Raw genomic sequence first — 26636 nt, 5'->3', positions numbered from 1 at the left:
GTTGCTTAACTACAAAAAAAAAACGATCAAAATTTTTCCCAGAGTAGAGTTACGAACAATCCAAATAATTCGATTACTAATTGCGGGCCCCAAAACGGGTTGCTGTCTTTTTTTTCCCCAGAGTGGAAACCATCGCTCGAATTACTGATTAGGTACTGATTTGGAGATTTAATAAATTACAAGTACAGGCTATCTACATCTTGCCTTAGACTCGCATTGGCCATTCTTGTGTGTTGCTCGATTTGGAGGTCTCACGACGAATTAAGAAAAAGAAAAGGACAAAGAAAGTCTCCTGCCTTTAGGTGTAAACGATCCATATACACCAAGTTTCAATTAGGTAGACGCGATTTATACAATTTCACGACTCGAAAACGTGCGCCCCATATTTCCCACCTTTTTTTCTCGTTATACCCGTGACAGAAGCCATGCGAGGAATATACGGCACGTGGGCGGGAGAATTGGAGCAACATCTCTCGTGCGCGCGTCCATTCGTGCTCTCTCGGTCACGGAAATTCGGAAATCCGCTCGCATCCGCTGCGAACCTCCCGGCAGGAAGTTGCGAGATCCTGGCGGAGGATCGTGACGACGGGGATCTATGAGGGTGTGTTGTCTTCGTCGGATGGTAACGTAAGAGGGAAGAGGCAGAGATGTGCAAGAGTCTGCGGTAGGGGGTACGAGACGAGAGGGGGGGGAGGGAGGGGCGAGGGGAGGAGGTGGTACGGAGAAGCTGAAGCATCGGGAGGAAAATATTCGAGATTCCAGGGGAACCGCGTGATGACTCAATTTCGCAAAGACCGTTAAATGGCCCGCTATGAACCATGCGCCACCGCCGGCCGCGTTCCTTCTCTGTTTTTGAAGGCCGAACATTCTTCGTAGGGGGTCGATTATGCCGGCTTAGGCATCTCCATAGAACGCCACCGACTACAAAGAAGAGACTCGGTTTATTTGACTTTTCCTACCTCGCGCCAAGTCGGTCGACGGATTCTTACGAATCATTGTGTCAACGTCGCCGGTTACACCTTGCCCTTACGGCCTCACGCTCGACGCTGTTCAGTGCTTTATTCCGATCTAGTTGATGTCTCCGTCTTGCACGCAAATAGAACAATCTACGAGATACCGTGATAATTGCTCGCTCAATGACACAAAATATTGCGCACATTGCCAGCGTATTGCCAGATTCAGAAATGCATTCTTGTAAATGCAAACTTGAAATTTTCATTTGTGGAGAAATTTAATTTCACAGGCACTAATCAATAGCAAAATTCCATTTTTCTTCTTAAAAAAATCCCCAAAAAAGCTGTCCTTCAACGGGACTTTGATATTTTCCTACGCGACACGATTTCGTTAAGTTGCAGCCTAGTATCGAAAATTAAACGTTTCCATTCTCGATTGTTTGTCGTCTGTGGTTATAATGGCTTTTTCGGCGTCCGCCTGCATGAGCTTAGAAGCAATTTATTATCGAAGAAGGCAAGGCCCTTTTTTCACAAAGAGCGTCAGATGACGAGGGTAGAAAAGGAGAACATGTAAGAGCCATGCCCCAGGCACTTCTCCACTTTAAACCGAAGCGAAGATCGATCATTGCCCGAGCATGTAGATGAGATCGAGATCAGCGATCGACATCGGATGTACAAGGTGAATAAGATAAAAGCGGCCGAAGGAGAGAGAAAGAGAGGGCAAAAGAGGGGGAGGGAGAGGGAGAGAGAGAGAGAGAGAGAGAGAAGAACAGAAGGATAAAGAGAGGGAAAGAGATCTGCTGGATGCGCGACGCGACGAGCAATCAACGTAAATCACTTGGCTGATGCTCAATTTAACAAGAAGGGCCATTATGATCGCGAACTCGAAGTAACGAGCACGAGGAGAGATCTTTCTCTCTCGCACGTTTATTTATAGCAAAGTATGTGAACTACCTACGATCTCGAGTAAGAAGATACAGTTTGTTGCACACGCGTAACGCTATTTTAAGAGGCCCTCGAGCGTTATTACCGGCTGATTGGAAATGACAGCGAGAAAGCTTACACGGGAGAAATATGTCCCATTACAAGCTCGTTAACGAAACGCAAAAGAAGCGCATTTGCGGTTGGGAGAAGAATTCAGCGACAGAAGTGTTTCGCTCAACAAAATGTCCGTTTACATACATAGTTTTCAGACGATATTTCGTAAATCGCAACAAGTAGTTCATAAATAGTTGCTCTATGAGTTTCGAGCTCAGTTCTTCGAATGCAGCGATTATACAAATCAATTTCTCGTGCGCGCACACATACACACACACACACACAAGATTCTTCTATCCTATTCCCAAATTACCAGTGCGTATGTAAGCGGTGTTTGAAAGAACATAATTATTGATTATTTTATCAGTTCAAGTCGCAGATAAATTACGATAATGGCTTGAATTAATCGCCACCGGAGTTAAATTATAGCGTTCTGTGGAATTCTTCTGAAAAAAATGGTTTCTCGAACCGATGCCGCAACAGCATCGTAAATATATCGTCCGAAAATAATGTGGCTGCAAAAATACCATCGTGTGTGCGTCCAACATCCATTAACTATTTATATTAGATTTAGTGATCATCGTTAAATGTCATAGCCCGATACAAATCTGCAGTCGATACGCATCTGCTGAGTTATGACGTAGCGAAAAAACGCGCAGTCACGTGCCGGATCCTCTTGTGAAATTATGTACATATGTATATAAGAGGCGTATATAAGGACGGAGGAGAGCCTGCAATTACAACCGAAGGAAAATACTAACGCTAAGAATTTTTGGCAGATACGTTCTCGCTTATTAATATCCTTCATCTCTCATTTGTGTAAATCGTTAAATTGTCATAAAACCTACGAAGGCTTCGATTGACAAAAATTACGCCTCGCGATTCACGTAAATTTTCCATCCACTGTCGTGTAATTACATCTTCCGATCGGTTAAACTTGTAATTAAGCACCGTTACGTCATAAAATAATATAATTGGTGGCATCGTTTATGTTAATCGGCCTAAGTAGGTGTAACATCTCTGCCAGCACTTTTTCTCAATCTATCACTCGTCTTATCAACCAGGCTGTTATCGCGATTAAGTTTTTCTATTAGCGTAATTGCCGGTTAATGAATACGACGAGGAAGATTATCACGTTTCCTCGAGCGTTTTTCTTAGACTCATCATCGCCGTCTCAACAGTCTATTTCAATGATCTCTATGTTATGGAGTAGAGCCGCAAATTGTGCAGCTACGAGCTGCAATAACGGAGGGTACTCGCCCGAACGACCTTGGTGCTCGGTTGACGTCGTCGAGAGGGATCGCTTTTGACATGTCGAGGGCCCGAGAGGCTCACCAGTGGTCCTCGGGGTATCCTGGACTTTACCACGAAGCACCGTCGCTAATCGATGGTTCACAAACAGTACGCCTCGTGCTGGTCCTTCAGCCGGCGAAGTGCGTTTAAGCTCGTTTGGTCAATTAGCGATTACTGAACACACCGCGGTCAGTTTCTAGGGGTAAGCACACGAAAAGGACGCCTTAAGCTCCGTTCACGCCCGTCCGATCATCAAAAATGTTTCTGAACCGGAAAATTCTGTTACTTAAATTCTCTTTAATTCTTTCGAGAATAATCTCAACGTCTCACTTACCGTACCGTAGTTAAGAAAAAAAAAAGAATCGTCGGGAAGAAAATCAAGTTGCAAGTTGTGTAGAAAAGTTTTGAGGAAATATGAGCTGTCGAGCAAAACAATGATGCAAGTAAAAACATCTCTAAAACCTCTCTGTTGTAGCTGTAAAGGGTTGTAATCTCAATCGCGAGGAGAAAAATCGCAGAGAGGAAAGTGTAGAATTTCTCCGCGAAAACAGAACTTGAATAGCACAGCATGTATTGATGAGCACATGGCATATATGATTTATCACACCTGGCTTATTCTATTCAATATCCTAATTAAACTATTACAAATCCCGGGACTCGGCTTGAGATTCTTTTTCTCTCGGAGTGGGGAATAAAACGACGTGTTGAAGTTTCATGTAACATTCGTAAGAGCAGCGAAGAAAGCCGTCAAGTATCTGATCGCGCGAGAAACGAGAAAGCCGAGATACTCCCGCGTGGCCTCAAAAGGCACCCCAAAAAGCTATATGGGCGTGTATACTTTCGAAGCAAGGACGCGGGGAGAAGTCGGAGGGGGTCGGGAAGTCGATAAGTGTCCTTGCGCCAGAAGGAGGATTCTCTCGCATCTTGACACGGTGACCCCCACCCTGACGACCTCGACAAACCCCTCTGCTACTACAACTACCGGGCAAACCCCGCAACCCAGTCCGTTCTTCTTCTTATCATCCCTAGGCGCCATTCCATCCATCTTCCTTTCTTTCCATTTTCTTCGGCGCTACACACAGCCGCCACTACCACCCTCAACATCGTCACCGACACACAGCAAGAGAGCAAGAGCGAAATATATATATATACACGCACACTACATACACATATATATATAAGTATATAAGTATGTATATGTATGTATATGTACACACACACACACACGCGCGTGCGCGCGCACACACATATATATATGTATATATGTACACACCATTTGCCGGCATGGTTCCACCATACCAGGATCCGTCGGCAACCCCTCCCCTCCTCTCCGCGACCCGTATACTCGCTCCCTTTCCGGGAACCGTACCATCCCCGACTCCCCGCACCGATCCTCACCCCCGACTCCACCTCATGCTCTGTTCACTAATTGCACATTCTTCGCATAGTTTCGCCACCCCCGTCCTCTCGCCGACCCCTTCCTCGAGGGACGGGAGAGGTCGAAAGGGGGGAGGGAGCGGGGCATAGCAAGCCCTCGACACACAACTACCGCCTCTGTCTCTGTCTCTCTCTCTCTCTCTCCCTCATCTCTACCTTATTCTCTCCCTTTCATGACCTTCCGTCTTCTTCCCTCTTCGTCAACTCGCATGTACCTTGTACTACATGCCCCCGCGTACGTCCTTGTCGAGCGGTTTCACCTTGCAATCCCCTCGCACGTTGCTGCTTCCACCCTTCGCACGAGCTTCTCTCTTTCTGTCTTCGTGCTGCGCTAACTCAGTGGATCTTTTCTCTCTTCTCTCTCGCTCTCTCTCTCTCTCTACGCACGCGCGCGCACGTATGCTGTGTGCGTACTCACGAATAGATACGTGCAAGTAGGCGTGATTTTCTTCAGGGTTCGCGAGGTCGGATTTTACAACGCTCCGGTGGAAGCTCCGCAGCCGGTTGCGAGTTTCGTGCGTCTCATATTAGTATTAAGTGACACAGATACGCATCGTATAGGATATAATAAATGCACCGTTTGTGCCTTAAAATGTGACGCTTAAAAATTGCGGGATTATTCACACGCCCAAGAAGTATGTCGTTTCTCTTCCGTGAAATACAGTTTCGTAAGATTCTGCGTCGTATATTAAAATTTAATCTCAACGTAAATTATTCTGTAAATCTTACTTTTTCTCTACAAACGCTGGAACCTCATCTGAAGATAGATATTTATCGAATTATTAATTGAAAATCAAACGTGACTCTATATCGTCACACTTTAACTGACGTGAATACATTCTCGTATCACGATACTGAAAACGAGGGATGATTTATTGTTGGCGGATCCCCCTTTTATCTTTTGCGTGAAACTTTACAAAGCTCAACAGTTGGAAAGTCTAACAGCAGGTGTAAAAATGTACACACGACTTGCGAACATGTCGGTCTCCACGTCGGCGGACTTTGCCGGTGGAAAATTTATTTCCCGCTCACCGCCTCAAGTTATCTGGCCGCCCTTGTCTCTCCACGATCCTCTATTCAATTTCTGATCGTTCGCAGAATGGCGAGATCGCACTCGGCTTCCGCACGTACCGGAGAGGCGGGAACAAGCCGCTTAAACATTATTTCTGCTCAAAAGAGGAAAGTTGAGAGTAATTCTTGTGATGGCGAATAAAAATCACAGTGGCAATCTCGATGATCTCGCTTCCTATATTCATATTTCAGGAATAAACTCCGTCAGCAAAATGTTAGCAGATTGGCATCAGATTCATCAGAAGCCCACACCAAAACCATAGCCATCTGTGTCCGCATTTGGCTTGTGTTTTGGCAACAGAGTCTGTAAAACATACGCTGTCAACAGATTGTCGGCAGAAATCGAACAGGTCCCCAGTTGTGTGAGCAGATTTTGTTGCATTTCTGCTGACAGCTGGCAACAGTCTTTCTGCCTTCAAAATTTGTAGTGGGCATTTGACGAAATCTGTCCCGGCAGATTTGGCTATCTGGGAAGTAAATCAGATAAAATGTCCCTAATTCGAAAAATAAGCATTAAAGTTAGTCACAAGCCTTTTCTTTTTCATTTAAATGAAATATTAGAAATTACAAATACATTTGTAATATTCGCCCGTTCGGTCGTATCTTTAAACTGTAAAGTATGTATCGCGGAATATCATGATTCTTGGCATAATTTGTTTTTTCTTCTCATCTAACTCATCTTATCGCTTAGCAATAACCACATAATTTTTAAAAATAAACAACACAAGAATAGGCAGTGCGAGTCTAAGGCATGATGTAGGTAACCTATACTTGTAATTTATTAAAATGTGAATTCATATACCGTTTCTTTCCACATTTGTCCTGCGCGCCGGTTTCTTTTCGGACATAACGCAGTTAATAATAAATTGCAAGTATAGGCTGTCTACATCCTGCCTTAGACTCGCATTGGCTATTCTTGTGTGTTGTTCAGTTTTAACGAGAGTCCTACTTTAACTCTGTTGTTTAAAAATCAATTACCATGTAAAAATAATTATTGCAATCAACTATTTGTTCGTCTAATTTACAGTAATAATAATTATAAAATGATAAAATTTATTTTAGAGGTACTACTGTTTCCAAAATTCTGTTTCCATTCTTGTGTGTTGTTTAGTTGTAATGAGAGTCCTACTTTAACTCTATTGTGTAAAAAATCATTACCGTGTAAAAGTAATTATTATAATTGGTGAAATAATGATTGCAATCGACTATTTGTCCGTCTAGTTTAAAATAATAATAATTATAAAATGACAGAATTTATTTTAGCGGTACTACCGTTTTCAAAATCAGAACAGAATTGTTCGGCAAGCTTTCAACGATTGATTACGATTGTAAGAAATAACGGAGGGAAGACTTCGGTATAAGATGATATGAAACATTCAAGCTCCGACTACATCTGTATAAATATATAACCAATGTTGAAACTTTATCGTCAAGCCGTGTACCATTTTACGCGAGGGTTACACACGCTGTAGTAAGTTACCGCATAAAATACATGCTGAAGAGCGGCGCAACACGACGGAATCGCATTCGCTAAATCCCATTTGCCGCTCCTACGCAACGAAAACGAAGAATCGAATCGCGCCACCGTTCCTTTCCCTTTACGATGCCACCACGTTCACCGGCATCGCGCCGTCGTTGTTTTCGCGCACAATTTTCGTGATATACAGGCGGACGATTTTATCCCGCCGCGGTACTTGTGCGGATACGATGCAGAATACGCCCCGGTTCGCACATATCGGGTGTTGCCGAAAGAGCCAGGTTGAAAATCTCTCGCATGTACGACGCGTGAATAAGTAAAAATTTAAATCCCACTTCCGGAGTTATGCCGCAATTTTTAATACCACAGCTTGAAATATTTCGGCAGCCGACAATCGAATTAAATGCCGAAGATAAAATTCATTCTCAGACCGATACGTTCGGCGAAGAATGTCCGTTCCGATTCCGGCGTGCGAACGAGCTGAAAAAATTTGAAGAAAAATCGCACTCAAGTCGAACAGTCGAGCGCTCAGTGCCGTGCCTCATTTCTGAGCCGCCCGGTGCGTAAGGCCGCCGGAAGGCAACCCGCTCGTTTCCAAAACCTGCATATCGGCGCAAACGGTCCTGCAAGGCGGGCTCGTAAAAGGCGCTCGTAAAATGGAAAGGGATTAAAGCACCACCCAGGTTTCCCTACACGCGAAAGGTGGATGGCGGTGCGCACGTGAGGGGAGGGTGGGCGGCGAACGCCGTGGAGTATATATCCCCGGATTTACGAGGACGATAAACGGGATTATACGCCTTCCGTAAACCTTGAAACGATCTTTCGAGTGAGCGCGTAGTTTGCGTAAGGGCAATGTTGCCCTCCGTCCTCGTCGTAACTCCCCTAGACCCCCGTCCTTCGCGAGCGCGTACCTTCCTTTCTCTCGCTCGCGATTGTCCACTCATACTCTGTTTCGTTCACTTCGCGCCCGTTTTTCTCGTTTACCATTACCGCGCTCGTTGTCGCTCCATTACGATGTTACGCGACGATGCCGCAGAGAATCCTCGCAACTTTACGGCCGCTTGTTCTATTTTCGTGGCTTTTGTCCAACTAAAAACTGCGGTTGCTTTTTTCCTTAGAGAAACAAAAATGCACCGTGAGAAAAATAGGTAAAAGCGCAGTAACAACGTAAACGCGCGATTAACATCTATTAATGATTAAACAAATATTTTTGCAAACAGAAGTTGCTTACAAGAAGCTGAATGTTCAACCGATGGTTAGTGAGTCAGCGCTAATATGAGTACTTTTTAGTAAAAAAGTTACATGCACACTTACAAACGAGTACACGCGTTATTTTTGCTCTTCATTATAATAGCGTCAAAAAAAATATGCAAAATCATAGTTCGGGTAGAAGTTAAAGTTGAGACATTTAAAATTATGGAAAAATGTAATTATCAGCGGAAAATTTTGCGGAGCACCTAAAAAATGTTAGCGGAGCACCGCCGTGCTTCCCGCGGCAAGCTAGTTTGCGCGACCTTTATGTCTAATATCCCTTTCTCGTTTTTAAAAAATTCCCAACATTTCGCACGCTCTTGTTGGATCGGCTAAAGTTGTTAAATTATCACAGTGCTGCTTCCATTCGCACTTTTATTCAATGAGCAAACTCATATCCCGTTATACACCGCTTCTGTCTTCCCATAGTTGACTTCCGATATTTCACAATTACATTACGTCGCAACGTAATGCCACGCCGGCGTTGTGCGCGTAGGCGCTTTAGCGGAAGCTACCTTTGTTCCCTCGAATTTTAAGCTAATTACCACGTTACTCGCTCTCGTCGGACACGTTTAGCAATTTTTACACTGTCTCGTCGACCGTTTCATCTTTCCTGTTTCCTCCCCCGTAGCTTTTTCCCCCCTTGTTTCCGCGTTGTTTCTCTCGTTCCGTTTCTCTCTCCATTACTACGTTGCGCTAATATTATAAAATTGTCGCGACACTTTATTATACTCTGCAACGTTGCATTTTTATTTTCCCGCTCACTCCTTTATCTATCCTCAATCTGCATGCTTTCAAATATTTTCCCCGTTTCCTCCTGTTCCACCGTCTTGTCTCATCTTTATGCCGCATCGCGCCGAGACATTGCAAAATTGTGTAATTTTATTGCCAACCGTGACTTCCATTTTCCACCGTGTCTTCCGTGCTTTATTAACTTTCCTGCTTTTCTCGATCGCGCGCGCCTTTCCCCGTGCTTTTCTCACACCGACCACTTAATTATCGTGTTACCGTAACATCTATCTGTTAGAATAATTATACAATCTTGTTACACCCGTCCTTCGAGGCTCTTTGTACCTTGTGACGTTATACACGTTTCCTCTTCCCTAATAGTTTGCCCCAATCCACCCTCACGACCAAGTTTTTTTTTTGTTATTCTTGTATCTCTTACGTTATGTTTATATATTCTCCATATCAGTACTATTATTATTACATTATACACATTAGAGCATTTTTTCCCCTCGACTATTAAGCCGATTACTGCGTCAGCCGCCCGTTGGGACACGGTTGTCCATTTTTACATTGTCTTTTAGGTGAAAAGACCGGCGAGGGGCGAGAGCCAGCGGCAAAACGCCCGTGCAATCTGAATTATTAAGCGGCGAAGGCGGAAGAAGAGAATAGCAATAATCTCGAAGAGGTAAAAAGGGAAAAAAAGGGGGGGGGGAGCAATCGCTTCGACCGGCCTCGTCCGCGCTCAAGGCCTTTTCCGCGCCGTCCCTCTCTATTTCCGGAAGGCGCGAGCGGGACGGAGAGAGCGTCTCCCGCGAATTAATATTCATTACATCGCGCTGCGCCAAAGCGCTCTCGCCTTGTACAAATATGAAACGACGTACTTGCGCTAATTAAAATACTTGGCTGCTTTCTTGGGCGGAGAGTTGGGCGACCGACCGCCTTCGTCCTTGGTCTTTCGCTCGCGCATATAACCGGAAGAAGGGACGGTTCCCGTGCGAAATTAATGGCGCGCAAAGGGCGGCGTTTGCATCATCGACGCCTTTGAGGCATTTTAATATCGGGCAAATCAAGTTTACACAGGGTGTCTCGGGAAGAACGCGCTCGTCATTACCGGTGATCTGCTTTAATGGAGATTCCAGATACAAAATCTTCTTAGTGTTATTTTAATTAGAAGGACAATACGTCGGTATATCTGCTCGCTTGGACGACTTGTATAAATAAAACGCGTACAATCACAAATAATTCCGCGGAGAGATTCTAATCAGATTCTAATAGCGATTAGAACATTACGGCAGGAAAACTTCGAAAGAAAAAAAGAAACGCCGATACAGAAACGATTTAAATTAGAAGGACAATACGTCGAAATATCTACTCACTTGGACGGCTTGTATAAATAGTACGCGTACAAACACGAACGGTTCCGCAGAAAGATTCTAATCAGGTTCTAATGGCGATTAGAATATTACAGTAGGAAAACTCGGGTTGAAAGAAAAGGAAGAAATGCATGCTGACACAGAAACGAAATCGTTGGGGGAGAAATCTCTCCGTGGCGCGGGGGAGAGATTCTCCCGGCGATTCTTTCGCGTTCCCGTGGGAGACGGGAGACGTCGAGCCGCGGGTGCTCGCAAGGCAACCAAGGCACCGTCTACGGCCGGCGAAATGCCAGGCCAGGGGAAACGCGAACGTCGGACCACGGACGGCTCGCTCGCCTCGCTTCCCTGTCGTCGTCGCGTCGGGGAGCTATTATACGCTCGAGTTTAATTAAACTCCGCGAGATGTCAAAGGACTCGGCCATGCCCGGCAAGACGGACAATGCGGACGCAGATTATTACATCCCTCGTCGACCTATCCACTCCAGTACTCGCGCGTCTGCGTCCACACTGGGCTTCCAGCCCGGTGGAATGTGTGTGCGTGCGTGCGTGCGTGTATACGCGGACGGATACGCTCGCCCGTGGTCTATGTGGACACGTACGTAATTTCTCTCGCGGTTACGTGTATACGTTATATACGCGCGCGTTGTCGCAGCAGTTAGAAACTGGCGTGAGTATTTTGCACCTCGTCTCTATGTTTACGTTCTCATTTCTACGCTCGCTGTTCAACCGTTGCAGGTGTATTTCGTCCATTGCAGTGTTAATGCGCGCGCGCCCCCACGCGAAAGCAACGGTGTAATACCATGTCCGTCACCAGTTTATAAGTAATCTAATCGTAAGTGAATAAATCTGGATTTAATCCACAACGTTACAACCGCAGAGCAAATTTCCGGATCCAATGCTACTACACTCGAATGTGTCATAAAATAGGATCGGTATAGCGCCAATCATATTTATTATGGGGAAAGGAATATTTTAATCTTAAATGAAAAATTCTAAAATCTAGAATAAAATGGTAGTATAGTCTTTTGTCGAATGTCGTGGTGCCAACTTCGTGCGTCGTAAGATGAAGGGAAAATTTATTCTAAACGCAAGAATATATAAACTTACATTTGCATAAATTACTCTCGTCAATCTTTTTTAATTCGATACAGGAGAATAAGAATTATTGATTTTATTTTGATATTGTCTTATTTTTACACTAAATGAGGTTGTGAGGAATGCGTCAAGAATATTTTTTTGTAACTCGGTAACAGAAATCCTTTCTGAGGGTGTATTCGAGCGAATGTCTCTCTTTTCTATCAGTTAAATTCCAATTACCAGTAAATTACGGCGTATGTTATGAAAACATTGATCGGGGAGAATTTTGGGAGACATCGCGTTGCTCTGTGTCCGATATATGTATTTGCGCGTGGCTGACGAGTCCTCGATGGAGAAAGTTTGATCTCTCGACGAGAGACTCGTCTTATTCGTCGTCGGCGCCGGAGTCCTCCTTGCGGAGGAGAGTCCGCAGCCCGTCGTGTCAATGCCCATAATTTCACGCTCCGACGGCCGCTCGGTATCGGATTATTGGATCGGATATCGAGGAGGAAGGAAGAAGAAGCTCGGCAATCGCCGTGCGGCTGCGAGAGGAGCGGAGTGGATGTCCTTAGGAGGAAGAAGCCCCCCGGGGCCGGGGGTCCGCGAGCTGGTCGCGCCGGTCGCTTCGGGAAGCATGAAAGGGCATCGAAATTACGCTTCCGTATCTCGTTAACGCGCTCCGGGACTCGACGCGCGAAATTATCCGCTCGACTCGCTTTTTATTTCGTAGCCGTGCCGATACCGGGCAACGTTGAAAGTCGGCGTTCTCTTTTTATCGGGTTACTGCATGTGAAAAAAAAATATATCGAATGCACGTATAAAATTGTCGAATTTGAGTCTATTTGGAAAACTATTCTCAATGTACTTGCTAAATACTCAACGGGCCTAAACTTGCTGAACTAAATAATAAATTTCCTGCGAATTTTTAATACCCTCTCTCTCACCCGCGTGTTCTCTCTTTTATATATTTTCGCATCATTTAATTATTTATACTAGAGCAATTACTTTACGAGAAATGTAGAATAATAACAGCAAGTGTGATTTCATATTATTTAATGTATTGTGACTCTTCAGCATTACCTTCAATACATTCTGGGATTTTAGTTAATAAAATTCTACGGCCGCGCTTCTCATATCAATTTACGAACCAGATATTCGATGTATGTAATATCGAATAATCGATGAATGTAATAAATAAATGCTTGGAGGCTCTTTTTAATTTAACTATGTTCCACGATTTCAAAGTCCGATAACTTGAAAACAGACAAACGAATATTTTATTCACGCATATTTTATGTAATATTTTTTTATGTACGTGTCTTCACGCGACGCTTACTGTTAGAATGTTCTATTCACGATAGCCCGTGCTGATCTCTTTCGGCTAGTTTTAGATGGATTATATTTTAATAGAATTTTTTTTTATTCGAGGTATAGCAGATAAGAAAAAAATTTGCATTACGGTCGTCGATGAAATCGAGGAATTTTGGTTGAGGAAATGAGGAAGGGGGGGGGAATTGCAGCTCTGTATTAATCTCTGCATTAGCCGACGGGAAATTCGATTAAAACTGAACTGCATTCGACAAAAATTGTACGACTTACGATGTAACCCGTGAATCTCGACGTCCATCGAGATTGCCAAGTCACCGTGGTGACGAAAGGCGACGGTTCCAGAATTGCTGGGGAAAGCGTCGGAGACGCTTGAGACACCCTCCTTCCGCCGGTCAATAACTGGACACTGCCTTCTCCTCCTCCACCCTCTGCATCTACGACGGTCTGTGTGTACACGCGCACATACACGCGCGCAAACACACACACACATCACCCACCATATCCTTCCACTATCCTTCTTGAGCATTTGCGCCGATATATGGGGTCCTGTCGCGTCCAAGGAAAATTACAGCATAGCCAAAGGCTCGCGATACTCGAGTAAATGTTAGATATTTACCGCTTTTTTTTTTGGAGATTGACAGTTTGGAAAAAGTCCTGACTCAAGTGGATATTAAAATTTTCGTCTCAACTATTCAATCATTAATCATATTAGATCAAATTGCGAGGGGACGTACCAAGAGTTGATTCGTTATTATAATTGATATCAATCCATTAGAAACATTTGGCTTTCAATTTAATATTCGGCCGAAAGTATAAGTCAAGCGATGACATGTTAGAGATACAGGAAAAATAATTGTCACGCAGATGCTTGCATGGAATTAAATCAGTATTGCAGAGACCGTTCGTTTTTCTTACACTGATTAATTTCAGTGGTTAGCTTTAAACACAACGAAGAAGCGCTCGACTATCTCAGAGACGTTATGACTGCTTTAATCCTCTCGTTACTACACGCGATGATGCACTCTATACACAACAGTAAGCCTCGTCTAATCTCTAGGAGCTTTTAGGAGCGAAACTATCTAAATATGTTCCGGAAATACGATTTTGTCTAACCTGTTCTCGAGTAGATGCATCAAGTGTTTCAGACACAAAGCGGTTCGGGATAGGGAGGATAAAATCAGAGATAGGAAAAACGAGAGAGCGCGTTAAAGAACTTCGCCCGAAAGAAAATCATATCACGGAGCAGCTTGAAACGAGAACGATCAATATTGCTTAGCGTCACAAAGAAGTAAGAAATACCGCACGAACAAACGTAGATCATTTATCTTTTTAGTCTCTGCGTCATAGAATCATGTTGTTTGTTCTCGTTTAGAGGTATACGTGTAACATTATACCCAGGGGCCATTTATTTTTCACTTGTAATATTAACACTTACTTAATGTTCGCTTCAGTTGATATTTTTACAAGACACGTACATTTCAGACGAATGACGTACACGCGTTACGTCATTCGCTGTCTATCATCAATCTATACACTGATAGAAAAAATGGTTGCAGTTACCACAATCTCACTGTAATTTATAGTCTCTCTCATTTTAGGAGCCAACCACATTTTTATAATCCCTCCAACTACATAAGTTACGGTTGACCTAACAATGTATTATAGTTTTCATAGTTGTCATGTATTTACTATATAAAAATAATTAACTAATTTACTATTCATTACCTGCACTGAAAAAAATTTCTGGTTGAATATGGACGAATCAGATAATTCCTTTAGGATTTACCAGAATTTCTGTAGGATTACAGGAATTCTGGTAAATCCTAAAGGAATTATCCGATTCGTCCATATTCAACCAGAAATTTTTTTCAGTGTGGATATTTGAACAGAATAATAGTTAAAAGCTTATATTTTATAGTAAATTTTTTAAATAGTTGGCATCACTCTGTCTAAATAGTTGCTATTATTAATATTATAGTTAATAATTACTGTAAAAATGATATTCCCGGCTATAATTATTTTACTATGCAATTATAGTTTCAAATACTACATATTTTTCTATCAGTGTATACACGAGAAATATTTCCTCGTAAAAAAGATGACTTTTTTTCCACGAATTCTGTTTTATTTTAAATTCTACATCGTACAACGTACGTGTAGAGACTCTGCCTACGCGTTGCACGAGATATAACGGACGCTCGTGTCATCAAGTTACGCGAGGCTATCGAAAGAGGAGAGGGTCTATTCGAAGAACGGAATCGAGTCGGACGGAGAAGAAAAGTTTCCCTGTTTCGCTCATTAAGCGTCCGCGCACTTCGCGATACCTTCGCGTGCGGAACGTCATGATGTAACGAGCGCGAACTGACGGCCGGCGGTCGCGGCCGGGTCCGATTTACGGTCGAGATTCACGTCCACCACGGCGGTGGTTGCATGACGCGTTTTCCTGGCTGCGACGACGCCCGGCTCGATGACCCATAAACCAGAATACGACGGTGCACGTACGTACGGCACGGCCCCATAAGGCTCGAAGCGCGAGAATACGTGATCGCAAGACTGGAGCGTAATAGACGGAGACACCACCCTACGTGTTATTAGCGATCAGATAAATGCCGAGGCGTACCATTGTATCCTCGCACGTTCCTGCATCATGGTCCGCGAGGCGCCTCCTGGGTTTCACATTAAATTCGCGCGACGCACGCCGGAAATAATCCACGGACGTAATGCGCCACGTTGTGTGCGCGCGCGGGAGCAATGTAGTAATTTCTAATTAGACCGTAGCGTTGCGCGTTTACCAACCGAAAAAGGTGACATCGAAATGAAAAGGGGAGAAGTGAGAGAAATTTCAGCAAAAAGAAAAGCGATTCCAACTTGGTAAAAAAAAAATTCGTTAGAGGAATTAAGTCCCTCAGTTGGCAGATGCAGAACGCTGCTCTGTAGATACACGATTGGGCGACAAATTAGAAAGACTTGGGGCCAGTTTCACAAACGTCGGTTAACTGTTAACCAGAGTTCAGTCGACTCCCTATCTTTTTCCATCTCATTATTTAAGAAGATACGAAGAATCAATTAACCTTCGGTTAGCAGTTAACCGACGTTTGTGAAACTGGCCTGTAGTTGGCTTAGTCAATATACTATGAAGATATACCCGTGTATAACCGTATATCATAGATTTATCGTACAGATCACTTAAGCGACTGCAGATAAAGACTAGAGATGGGTCTGCGTGAGGTCGATTTATCTGTTTAAATACGACTCAAAGCTATACAGACTCGCCGGCTCGCGAGTTCAAGCAGCATCGCGCAAACAACCAAACGTAACCTGCTTGTTCTCATTCATTCGCTAGCTTGTCTCATTCTTCCCCGCTGATATCGTTAAACGATATTTAGACGTAACCTACAAAGCAAGATAATTCATCGCACATGTATAAACGACACTGATTTATTTCGGCTACGTTCAACTCGCTTTCCGTTATTCTCCTCCATACTTGCTTCCAGCTGCCAGCAACTGATAAAACGAACCTTTGGCAAAATCAAGATGATAATTTTACCTCAACGGCACACCTTAATGACTTAAATCAGTGTCTAAATCCCCGACTGCCAACTGCAGTTGATAAATATTTATGATATTGATTTATATGAAAACATAATTTGCAATCGAGATAGCAATTTATTCCCCTTCCATTATTCATCGATCCATGTATATCCGGCGTGGCTCGATTAGCGCGGACGTAACGATATATCGATGGAAGCTGCGCCGGTACCGGGCGAGTTTGTCCCGGTGGATCCGGAATTTGTCCGACAGATCGGAAAATCTATTCAAAAGCTCCTCGTAGCCCGCTCGCGCGAGCGATGTAAGCACCGATCGTGTAATATTACTTGGTAAACGCCAGCGGGTGGATGAACGCGGGTACCAGGCAGGAAGGTAAGGAGGCGGCGGAGGGCGGGGGGGAAGCAAGGAAATTTGCAAGAAACTATATTTACGGAGTTCGTTCCGGAACATTGACCCACGGGGAGACAAGTTACACCGATGGAAGTCGCTCGGAGGTGTTCCGGGAGACCGCAGCGGCACAACAGCGGCGCAACGGCGGCATAACAGCGGCGGTTTTTCTTTTCTGGTGTATAAGCAAGAAACCTAAACGCTTCTCTAAACGTTCTCGCTCCTTGTTCTATGCTCCGACAACGGACGGGGACGGTGCGCAGCGCGATCCTTTTATTTCTGCCGGTTTATTGGATGCCGTGGACGTAAGGACGAAGGACCTAGTCCTTCGTGGGAAGGAACGATGCGGTTTCTTTCCGCTTGGACGAAGGAGCAGACAGAGGAAAAAGAGAGGAGAGGAGAGAAGAGGAGAGGAGAAGAGAGAGAGGGGGAGGGGAGGGAGAAAGCTCCTTTCCACCTCGAAACGGCCACAAAGAATATCGAGCCCTTCCGCACGCTCTCTCTCTCTCTCTCTCGCCCTCTCCTCTCCCGAGATCCGCGCAACTCCAACACACAGAAAGTCCACTTTGACATTGTTCGTAGACTATCGACTGCGCTCGCAAAAAGTTGCCGCCTTCATCGGCAAGCGGAGCCCGAGAGATTTTTCCAAAACGACCCACTGGTACCCACTGTGGTACATGCATCACGAGCGATCTCGTAAGTAACGCTCGATTATTTTGTGAGGTGCGACAGGTTTATGAGACGGAACGTGTGGAATTCAGCCTCCCGAGCGATTCTTCAGATGTTAGCGCGATGGAGAAAGACAATTAACAGGCCCTCATGAAATTCTATGGGCTAGTCCGAATATACTTTATCGACCAAATGATGATTATCAGACTCGACCTTTCCTTTTTCAAACCTCAGCCGATTTCTACGCAAGAACTCTCTAAACATTCCATAAAGTTTATGCGATGCGTGTGTGTTGCTCGCAAATGAGAGAGGCTGTCCGACGATCTGTACATCCGCGGTAAAGACGTTGCTCGTAGAAGAATTTCAAAATGATCGGCGTTTTCGTATCTTTATTGATACTACCAGGAAATCGGAATTAAATCATCACGCCGACCTATTCTTTCTTTACTCGTTTCAACATGTAGAAGATTGTGGCGTACCTGATACGGCTATGCTCTCCTCGGCGATCTCAAAACTGAATCGCCCTTATCGTATTATTAGCAATAACGATACAGCGCGCTACGCGTGAAAAAATTTTAGATCGATTGGATTCTCCTTCTCGTCGATCGCTTCGGGAACGAGAAGCGATCGTTTCTCCGCGGTGAAATCTGGGCGTCGGCGTCTAGATAAGGGTAAGAGAAAAAGGAAGAAGAAACCGGGGAGGGGGGGGGGGACGAGAGAGGGAAGGTGCGGAGAGGAACGATCGAAAGAGGTAAATTGCCCCGAGATATTTAATCCCGCGGAAAGGCCGAGGGATCTCTCCTTTATTGGCTCGGCGAGTGAGCAACGACGGGCGAGATAAGTTTCCCGTCGGATCAATGGCCAATCGCGTTAAGCGATTTTCGCGCCTCGTTATCCTTTGTTTCCATCCGGTGGACGGTCGACTGCATCTCGTCGACGACGGCACGATGTTCCTTCGTCTTCCGTGACGTCGAAGGATCGATCTTATATCGCGTCACTCCCGCGTTTCTCTCTATCTTCCTCTCTATCGTTCTGTCTACACGAAGAATCGCCGACTTTCACATTCCTCAATGCCAGGGGAAATTACCGGAGGGGTAAACTGCGTCCCGGTGAGAGCGACTTCTCCGTACGAGATGCTATCTTCCGATAGCGACGACGAGATAGCGAGCGAGAAGGATTTTCAATTGAGACACCCCCACGCAACTTTGTATTCTCCCTCTTATTCGCTCTCTCTCCCCCCCTCTCTCCTTTAAGGTATTACAAATTAATTAGATCTATCCCGGAACAAAGGGAAAAATCTATCCTTGAGATAGTGTCTAACGTGTACGTATAATCTTTACGTGCAGAAAAATCTTGAAATTCATCTAAATAATTTAATTAGCTACTAAAATTAAATGCACTAAGAAACCGTTTAATCCTCGAGCATTGTGGTTATTCCACTGCTCAAATTTGTTTTGCAAGTAATTACTATAAAAATATGACAATCCAAAGTCTAGAAGCCTGAACTCCGACAAATGGCACGTTTATTAAAATTTCTACGATCGTAATTCCATTATGAATCGCGTAAAGTGAGAACGAAATGCGGATAAGGGTAGCGAGACGACGTCGCTTCGACATCATTGTCGTCGTCGTCGTCGTCGCCGTCGTCGTCGTCGTCGTCGTCGTCCTCGTCGTTGTTGCTGTTTTCATCCACCAGTTCCGTCGACACGGAGGAGCCTGAATTAAACTCCATTTTCATAGAGCGTGCGCATCGCGATTGAATTGCCACCCGCTTGGCTTTGCGCGTCAAGTGCTTTCGGAAATTAAGCGACATTGTGCCTTAACGAATGGGATTCATGCGAATACGGCCTACGTCCTCCTGCCGAACGGCCCGGAAAATTTGCTCACCAAGACGCAAGAATAGAAGAAAAGTGGCAGCTCGAGCTGGTCGCATCCCCGGATACGGCGAGACTAGGAGTCAATTTCAGGGTTCGTTTACACCCCTTTCGGAAATAACAGCAGCCTCGGGACGAGGCGCAGCCCACCTCCGCAAAATTACTGTACGAAATTAATTCCCTCGACTCTTTTAATGACCGAGACGCGAATTTATTTGGAAAAGAATGGAACGCACTTTTCTATTTTCGTTTAAAGTTGGGCAACATCGTAAAGGTTTTATCGTGTAATTTACAAGAAAGAAAATATCGCTGTTTGCACATAGACGCTACATATTGTAACTGACGAATACACGCCTGTAATACGCGATTTCTCTCGAGCGATTTTTGCGGAACATGTACGTGTCCCGACGGCACCAACTCACCAGCGCGGCGACTCATTATCGTTCTTCCATAAAGGAGCAAGCCTGCACGATGGCGAAAACGAGGAAATTAATACAAAAGACGGTACAAAGAAGGCACAAGAGTACGGGGGGAAGGGGGGGCTTGCGCCGGGGGCGGTCGGAGGGGCGAATATTCCTCCGAAGGCGAGGCGTTATTGCTCCGGTGGTGAGTTCATGGCGGTTAATGGTGGTGGTGGTTTACGGCAGTGGCCACGGCGGTACCGCCGGTCTCGTACCAAGCAATATCTGGTCAGTCACGTAGACTGACCTCAGCACCGGAGCAATAACGACGCTCGTCTGGACGTTTCCCCGTCGCCGTCATCGCGCGTACGTGGAGGAGCGAAGGAGAGGTTGCTGTCGGTGGTGCGATCGTCGCATGGAGAACAGCGTTCTTTCCTACGGACGGCACTAGGCACGTTGCCTCGACGTGGAACGCGAGTTGGAGCCGACGAATACACACGCCTCTCTCGCTAAGCGAGATTCTACAGTTTTCTTCGCAAAATATGTTAACTTCTCCCCGCCCAATATTATGGCGAGATAGGTTTCAATTGTCTCCGCCGCGGCATTTTATCATTCGCTTCGGTAAATAATTACAATTAACGATATTGTCGAGAGTTAAGAATCAGCCTTATTGAGACAAATGGTTGCCTATCAATTTCCTCGTCTCTGATTGGCTAGATTATAATGACTTATGACGGATCATTGCGGATCAACAGTTTTCTTTATGATTTGCAACTTACGGCCTATGATTTCTGACTTCTGTCTCATTGTAGACCGGGCTATAAAGTCACGATAGGAAGGATCGCACTTTTTGTGCGATAGATAGAGAAATGATAGAAATATATGTGGCACTCACCGTACATCTTCCCTTCGTCGGAAAGGATGATTTTGCGTCGACCGCATGGTGGATATATGGTAAGAGCTTCCTGGAAGCTCTGTTCGATATCCGGCGACCACACGCCCTCCGCGTCCGCTGCCGACAGGTCCTTCTCGTCCTGGAAAATACGATCGCCTAATCTAGCATAGTCTAAGAAGAGCGGATTTGCAGTTATCGTACATCAGATAGAACCGTGGCATCCTTAATCTTAATAAAGTTCTCACAGAGAAAAGACAGCACGCTCTCGGTAATGCCACGAAATGATATAAATAAATAATCGTGGCGTGTAAATTACTGATTTTTAAATTCAACTTCAAATCTTATCTCTACACGTGCAATTATAATCATTCGTCATGGAGTGTGCAAATTAACTATTTCCGCTTATATGTCAAAGTAGAATCGTCGACGTTTAAACCGTTACGTATTTCGTTACACAAACCTGTCAGTACTTTTAATTATACATAAAATTATATTTAAAAAATTTTACAACTCGTACTAGATACGTGTAATAAAACTTAATTATTGTCCCGAACTCTTGGAAAAAGTAACACAAAAATAATTGTAATGTCCAGCAAGAAAAGTTTGCGATCACTTGTTCGACAGAAATTTTGGGAAACTTGCGCGTCGACGTGTGCTCGGTTATCGTATTAGCTTTCCAACTATAGATTGCAATCCCTTATCAGCTATCAACTTCCGATGAAAAACGCGTTCACAGCCCTCAGAGGCAGCTCAATCATGATTCTCGCGAACGCATTCACCATGGTTCGTCACGATTACATTTCGTCGTAGGAGCCACCCTCCTCTCGCCGCGATGCATTTCGACGATCTGAGCATGCTCGAGAAAAGTTCATTTATTTGCGATTCCGCCGCTGACCGTGCACGCGCGATTTATCTGCCGCGTCGATCGCGAACGTGGCCGGACCTCGGAGACTTTCCTCCCTCTGAAACAAAGGATCCCCAGCAGCCGCGAAACCACGCCTGGAACGTGGCCGAGTGAGTGGACCCGATCCCTTTTCTTTCTCTCCCTCCCTCTCTCTCACCGAATCAAGAGACTGTCTCGTGTTTTCGCTTCTTCGACTCCGTTTTTCTTTCACGCGTCCATCGTGATCCGCACACCGGTGTGCTGGGGTACCTCCTAGATCGAGGGGTGACGACGTTGCGCGAATACGCGATATACGGAAACACCTAGTAGTTGGAGTAGCACTTGGTTGGGACTGGAATTTCAACGAATCAAAAACCTCCGTGCCGCACGAAGAGAAACGTGTGATTTCCCGTGTTCCTCCGTGCCGAGAAACGGACGATTATCCTGGGCGTTTAGATACCGAGAAGTGCGGAAAGGGTGCGAGGGAACGGGCTTGTCTCTTCCGAGAACCCTAGTCACGTTCGCCACGTTTGATATAATATCGTCGAGCACGCGATTCAAAACGGGAGACTCTCCAGATGGTACGAAAAAGTCTTCGATTTGATCTGGTCCGCGTTGATCGAGGACTAGGAGTAGATCAACGCTGCTGTGTTTCATTCGTGTGTGCGTGACTGAATCAATGCGAATACAAGACGGAGAAAGTAATTTTGCGCGCTTATTTCGCTCAAACTGCAAACGAATAGAAATAACAAATAATATTAGATAATAAAAAAATACGTTGCAATGTTGCCAAGTATCTTCATCGCGCTTCGAGAAACTGCATGCAAAAGAAGGCAAAGAGAAAGCCGGAGAGAATTAAATCGCACAGTCGACGTCTAGCTTTGAAGTGGCTTCGTACATCTGACCCAAATAAATTCAATTTGCATGTGCCAAAGTTAACGAATTAACGTTTAAATAATTCCGTGCATTTTCATCACTTTAGTATTCACGATGTTGTTTTACTACAGTAGAATATATTTCAAATGCAAATAAGAGTTAAATCCCGAATAAAACAACCGCGGGAGAGATTTAATCTTCAATCGCGAAATCTATAGAGATCCATTGAAATTTCAATGTCGCATAAAGTAGCATTCTTTTGAAAGGCTACTTTCCTTCGCGACATCGTATAACTTCGTTCAGTATAAGCTGTAATACGTTGACCGTGGGTGTTACTTTATGCGCATTAAAGATTATAAGATATTACTAAGTAAACTATTGTTAAATTTCAATTTGGCATTATACAAAATGCCCTGTAAATCTTACATAATAATTTTAAGGTCGCATTCTTTATGAAATACTCAAAACAACTTTTACTTTGTCAAATCTAGAAGTGCGATTGCGGGTGATTACACCCGCTTATGATAGCAAACTAAGATTAAAGAATAAGAATAAAACGAGAAAAGCGTTATCGAAATAATTTGTCAAGATTGTCCTGCACGCCGCGTGATATCGCAAAAGAACTTGTTGAAAATTGGCCGAATGAAACTCACAATATTAATTTTTATCGGCTTCCGCGAGAGCACTGAACGCCAAGTAACAACTGCACCTCGCACGAGAGATTTGCAGCGAGAAATTTCACCTGGCCTGATTTAAGGCGTAAAATGAGTAGCGAAAGAGTAACGATAAATGTCGCGTCTCCACTGCGGAAGTTTTAAGCACTGTGTTCTACCGTGATGTAAGTAAACGCGAGAAAAGCTCGTCCCTTCAAACCCGGGTCGGCGAGTTAATTGAAATAAAAAGGGCGCCGAGACTACGCTCGCAGTCGCCCTTAATTGGCGACGGCACGGTTGACTTACATCGCTAATTTCGCCAACGTCGAGGTTCTTCGTATCCGAGCCGGAGCCGTTGGCGTCGGGCGGCGGCCCGGAACTCGCGGGGGTCCACGGCGCGGAAATGGTGTCGGCTGCAGCCACCGCACTGCCTGTAACAAAACGAGGGACGAACCCAGTTTATTAACTTCTCTCGGAAAAATCCCAGTCTGGAGCTGCGCTCCAGCTCGCAGTCCAGCTTCGTAAACTGAGTTTACGAGTATGACCTGGATTTATTTTGCGAGACAGAAAGTTATTACTGCCTCGCAAAATAAATCTATAACCATAAATAAGCTTTTCGTTACAAAAGTTACATTCGAGCTCGTGACATTGAATGAATAATACCGAGCCGTGTAGCTAAAAGTAACACGCGAAAGGCAGATTAGCGGAACGGAGAATGAGAAAAATAGAAGAGTGAAAAGAGAGCGATACACGGGTTATATCGTTACATCTCTTATTGTCGAGTAGCAAAAAGTGTTTTCTACGTATACAATCATTGTTATGCGACAATAGTAATTCCAATATATTAATGATATTAATTGTAACGAGGAAATTACGAAATTCTTTTCTTGGTGATAAATATTCCTTATAGCAGTCCCACAATTTTAGGACGTTTTGCATTTCCAATTTTATATGCGTTATTATTTATAACAATACTCGCTGCGGAATGACAACGAATTAATTCCGTGCGCTATCAACGGCGAGCTCGTTTCTGATAGTGGACGGAAGTATTATCCTATCGCATTAGATTCGCGGACGGAAGCCAAGGGGCACACGTACACGTCTCGGCGCGCGCGCGCGCGCGGAATGAAGTGGCGAAAAAATCAGCACGTGAAAAATCGCGACCGTGGGGGGGTAAAAGGGAGTCAGGGAGACGGGGCACTCCGTCGTCGCTCTATGTTCGTCGGAGCAACAAGTGTTCGCTGATATCGCGTATCAGTGCCGCGGCGGCGGGTGGGGGTAGCTCGTAGGCGGTACACTCCGCCTACCGGGGGTGGAGTGTGTATGTTAAGCCCCCAGAAAAGACCCCTATTCCCCGGCTGGGTTCGTACCACCGGTGGCGGTGCAATCCCGATCCGTAGCAACAGCCACCCCCGAGCCAAAAGCGGGAGCGTGCTCGTGTTTGCCCCTCTCTCACCCCTACGTTCCTCACCCCCGCGTCCCTCTCCCCCCCCCCTCTTCCACCCACCCCCCGTGGCATTCGTCGTGATGACGAAATTAATCGGAGAATCATTCGCGTGGGGGCCTGCGCGCGATGTACCGGCCATTCCACGATTCTCGGAGAATCAAGAGATGAGACGGATAATTGTTAATTATACGCAGATATTCGTGTTACGCGTTCCACTTTATGTGCATTTGGGGGAGAGGCCAGGGGAGGGAAGGCTAGGGATCGTCGGGTTTAGTGGGCCACCCCGGGTGAGTTGAGGTATCGCTCGCGAGGAACAACTCGGCAACGGCACACAACGCGTGTTTTCGAGAAAAATTTATTTATCATGCACAACTGAAATTGGAAATTTTTCCACGCAATATCTCGCGAAACATACGTACTTATTTCACTTATTTCTTTATAAAATTTGTTTTTGGCCATACGCAAAAAATAGACGCTGTACACGATCGATGAATGTTTAAAAAAAGATAAGCGAAGAAACCATTTGCCACATTTTTACAAAAATTGCATTATCATTATACATGTTACACGTAAATTCAACATGTTCACTCTAACTCGTCTGAATACGTTTTATTTTGCGATCTAAATTCCCACTTCTCTCTGTCTCTCACTTTCTTTCTCTCATTTTATTTTTCGCTATACTGTTTTTGCGCTACTCTTTTCTGTTTTTGTATACCACTAATGATAAATCATTACTGTCCGTTATATTGTCACTACGTGTTAGAGGACTGTGTTCCATAGCGTTCTAGAAATAGCGATTCGATTCGATACGACTCATCTTTTTTATTATACTTTTTACTATATTTAAATTGTTCACTGCACAAAAGTTCTTTCTCACCCGTAAGTAATTTTTATGTGTAGCTCGTCGAACGCTTTAGGTGACGTGTCCCAGAGCGTTTAATAAATAAAAATTCTATTCTATTCTCACTTTCCCTCTCGGTACTCACCATTCGCGTATTAACCCTTTGAAGCATATATTTTTTTCGTTATGAGCGACCCCGAAAACCCTTTTGTACAAAGTTTTCAAGAAACAATCTTAAAAAACTTAGTCAATAATGAATTTTTCCGAAATAAATGCTGTTTATTCATATTTGTTTATTTATAAAACTTTTACAATAAATATTCAAGACTGCTCAACTTTTTTTATGTTCTCTTATTGCTAAGGTACCCCAAAAATGCAAAAAAAAACAGACCTAAATGCGTTAACTAGAAATTAAATGGCCAAAAAGTAAAGAAGTTGAAGTGTAGCGTGGGTTACCACCATGCTTCAAGGGGTTAAAAGTCACATCGCTCTTCATAACTAATTCCCCGCCATTCTTATAATAGCTCTTGTAATAGCATAGCATTGAGAATACCAGTATTTCGAATTGTACCATTGTTTTTCCCGGCTTGATTCACGGCTGAGCCGTCGTGTGTTTGCGACGTCCCATATAAAGATGGGCAAGCTAACCGTCCGGGGTATACGTTTCTCCTGAAAATGCACGGAAGCAAGCCGCAATCATCCGGTGGATGGTCGCGGCTAACGGCGAACATGCTCATACGCAGCCGGAAAATGAGCGGTGGCTTAATAGAGACGCGAGATGCGGTCGCGTTAGTCGCGTACTCGCGCACGTGCGCGCGTATGTATGCGATGTGTACGTGCGCGAATATGTACACGTGCACGCGAGCCCGCGCTAGATCGAGCGTGCGACGCTAGACTGGCAGAAGACATAGATCATGGCGGATGACGTATGATTGCATTCGGCGGCGCTGCTCCTGCCGGCAACGAAGAGGAGGGCGGGAGGGGGAGAGAAGAGAATCGAGGTTACCCAGGGGATGGAAATGTTCGGATGAAGGATAGGGTATGACCAGGCCGGCCGTGATAGGGTGCAGGAACTTGGAGAACGCCTCTCGCCGGCGAAACCTCGGAATGTCCTGGCCACTACTACGATCGCG

At 44.7% G+C, this 26636-nt stretch overlaps 1 protein-coding gene across 4 annotated transcripts in view; it reads right to left on the bottom strand.

The window, feature by feature from the left end:
- The window catches only part of LOC105567288 (protein scalloped), a 171711-nt gene that overhangs the window by 24548 nt on the left and 120527 nt on the right, over window positions 1–26636 (bottom strand). For all 4 annotated transcript variants that reach the window (XM_012022046.1, XM_012022049.1, XM_012022048.1 and 1 more), the window contains 2 exons: window positions 23522–23646; window positions 20804–20942 (listed from right to left, as the gene is read on the bottom strand). In XM_012022046.1, coding sequence (XP_011877436.1) covers window positions 20804–20942; window positions 23522–23646 — 264 coding nt within the window. The remainder of the gene's footprint in view (window positions 1–20803; window positions 20943–23521; window positions 23647–26636) is intronic.

This window comes from Vollenhovia emeryi, unplaced genomic scaffold (assembly GCF_000949405.1).
Source record: "Vollenhovia emeryi isolate VEMERY1.0 unplaced genomic scaffold, V.emery_V1.0 DF939139.1, whole genome shotgun sequence".
Classification (NCBI taxonomy): domain Eukaryota; kingdom Metazoa; phylum Arthropoda; class Insecta; order Hymenoptera; family Formicidae; genus Vollenhovia; species Vollenhovia emeryi.
This window is presented reverse-complemented; position numbering and strand designations above follow the sequence as displayed.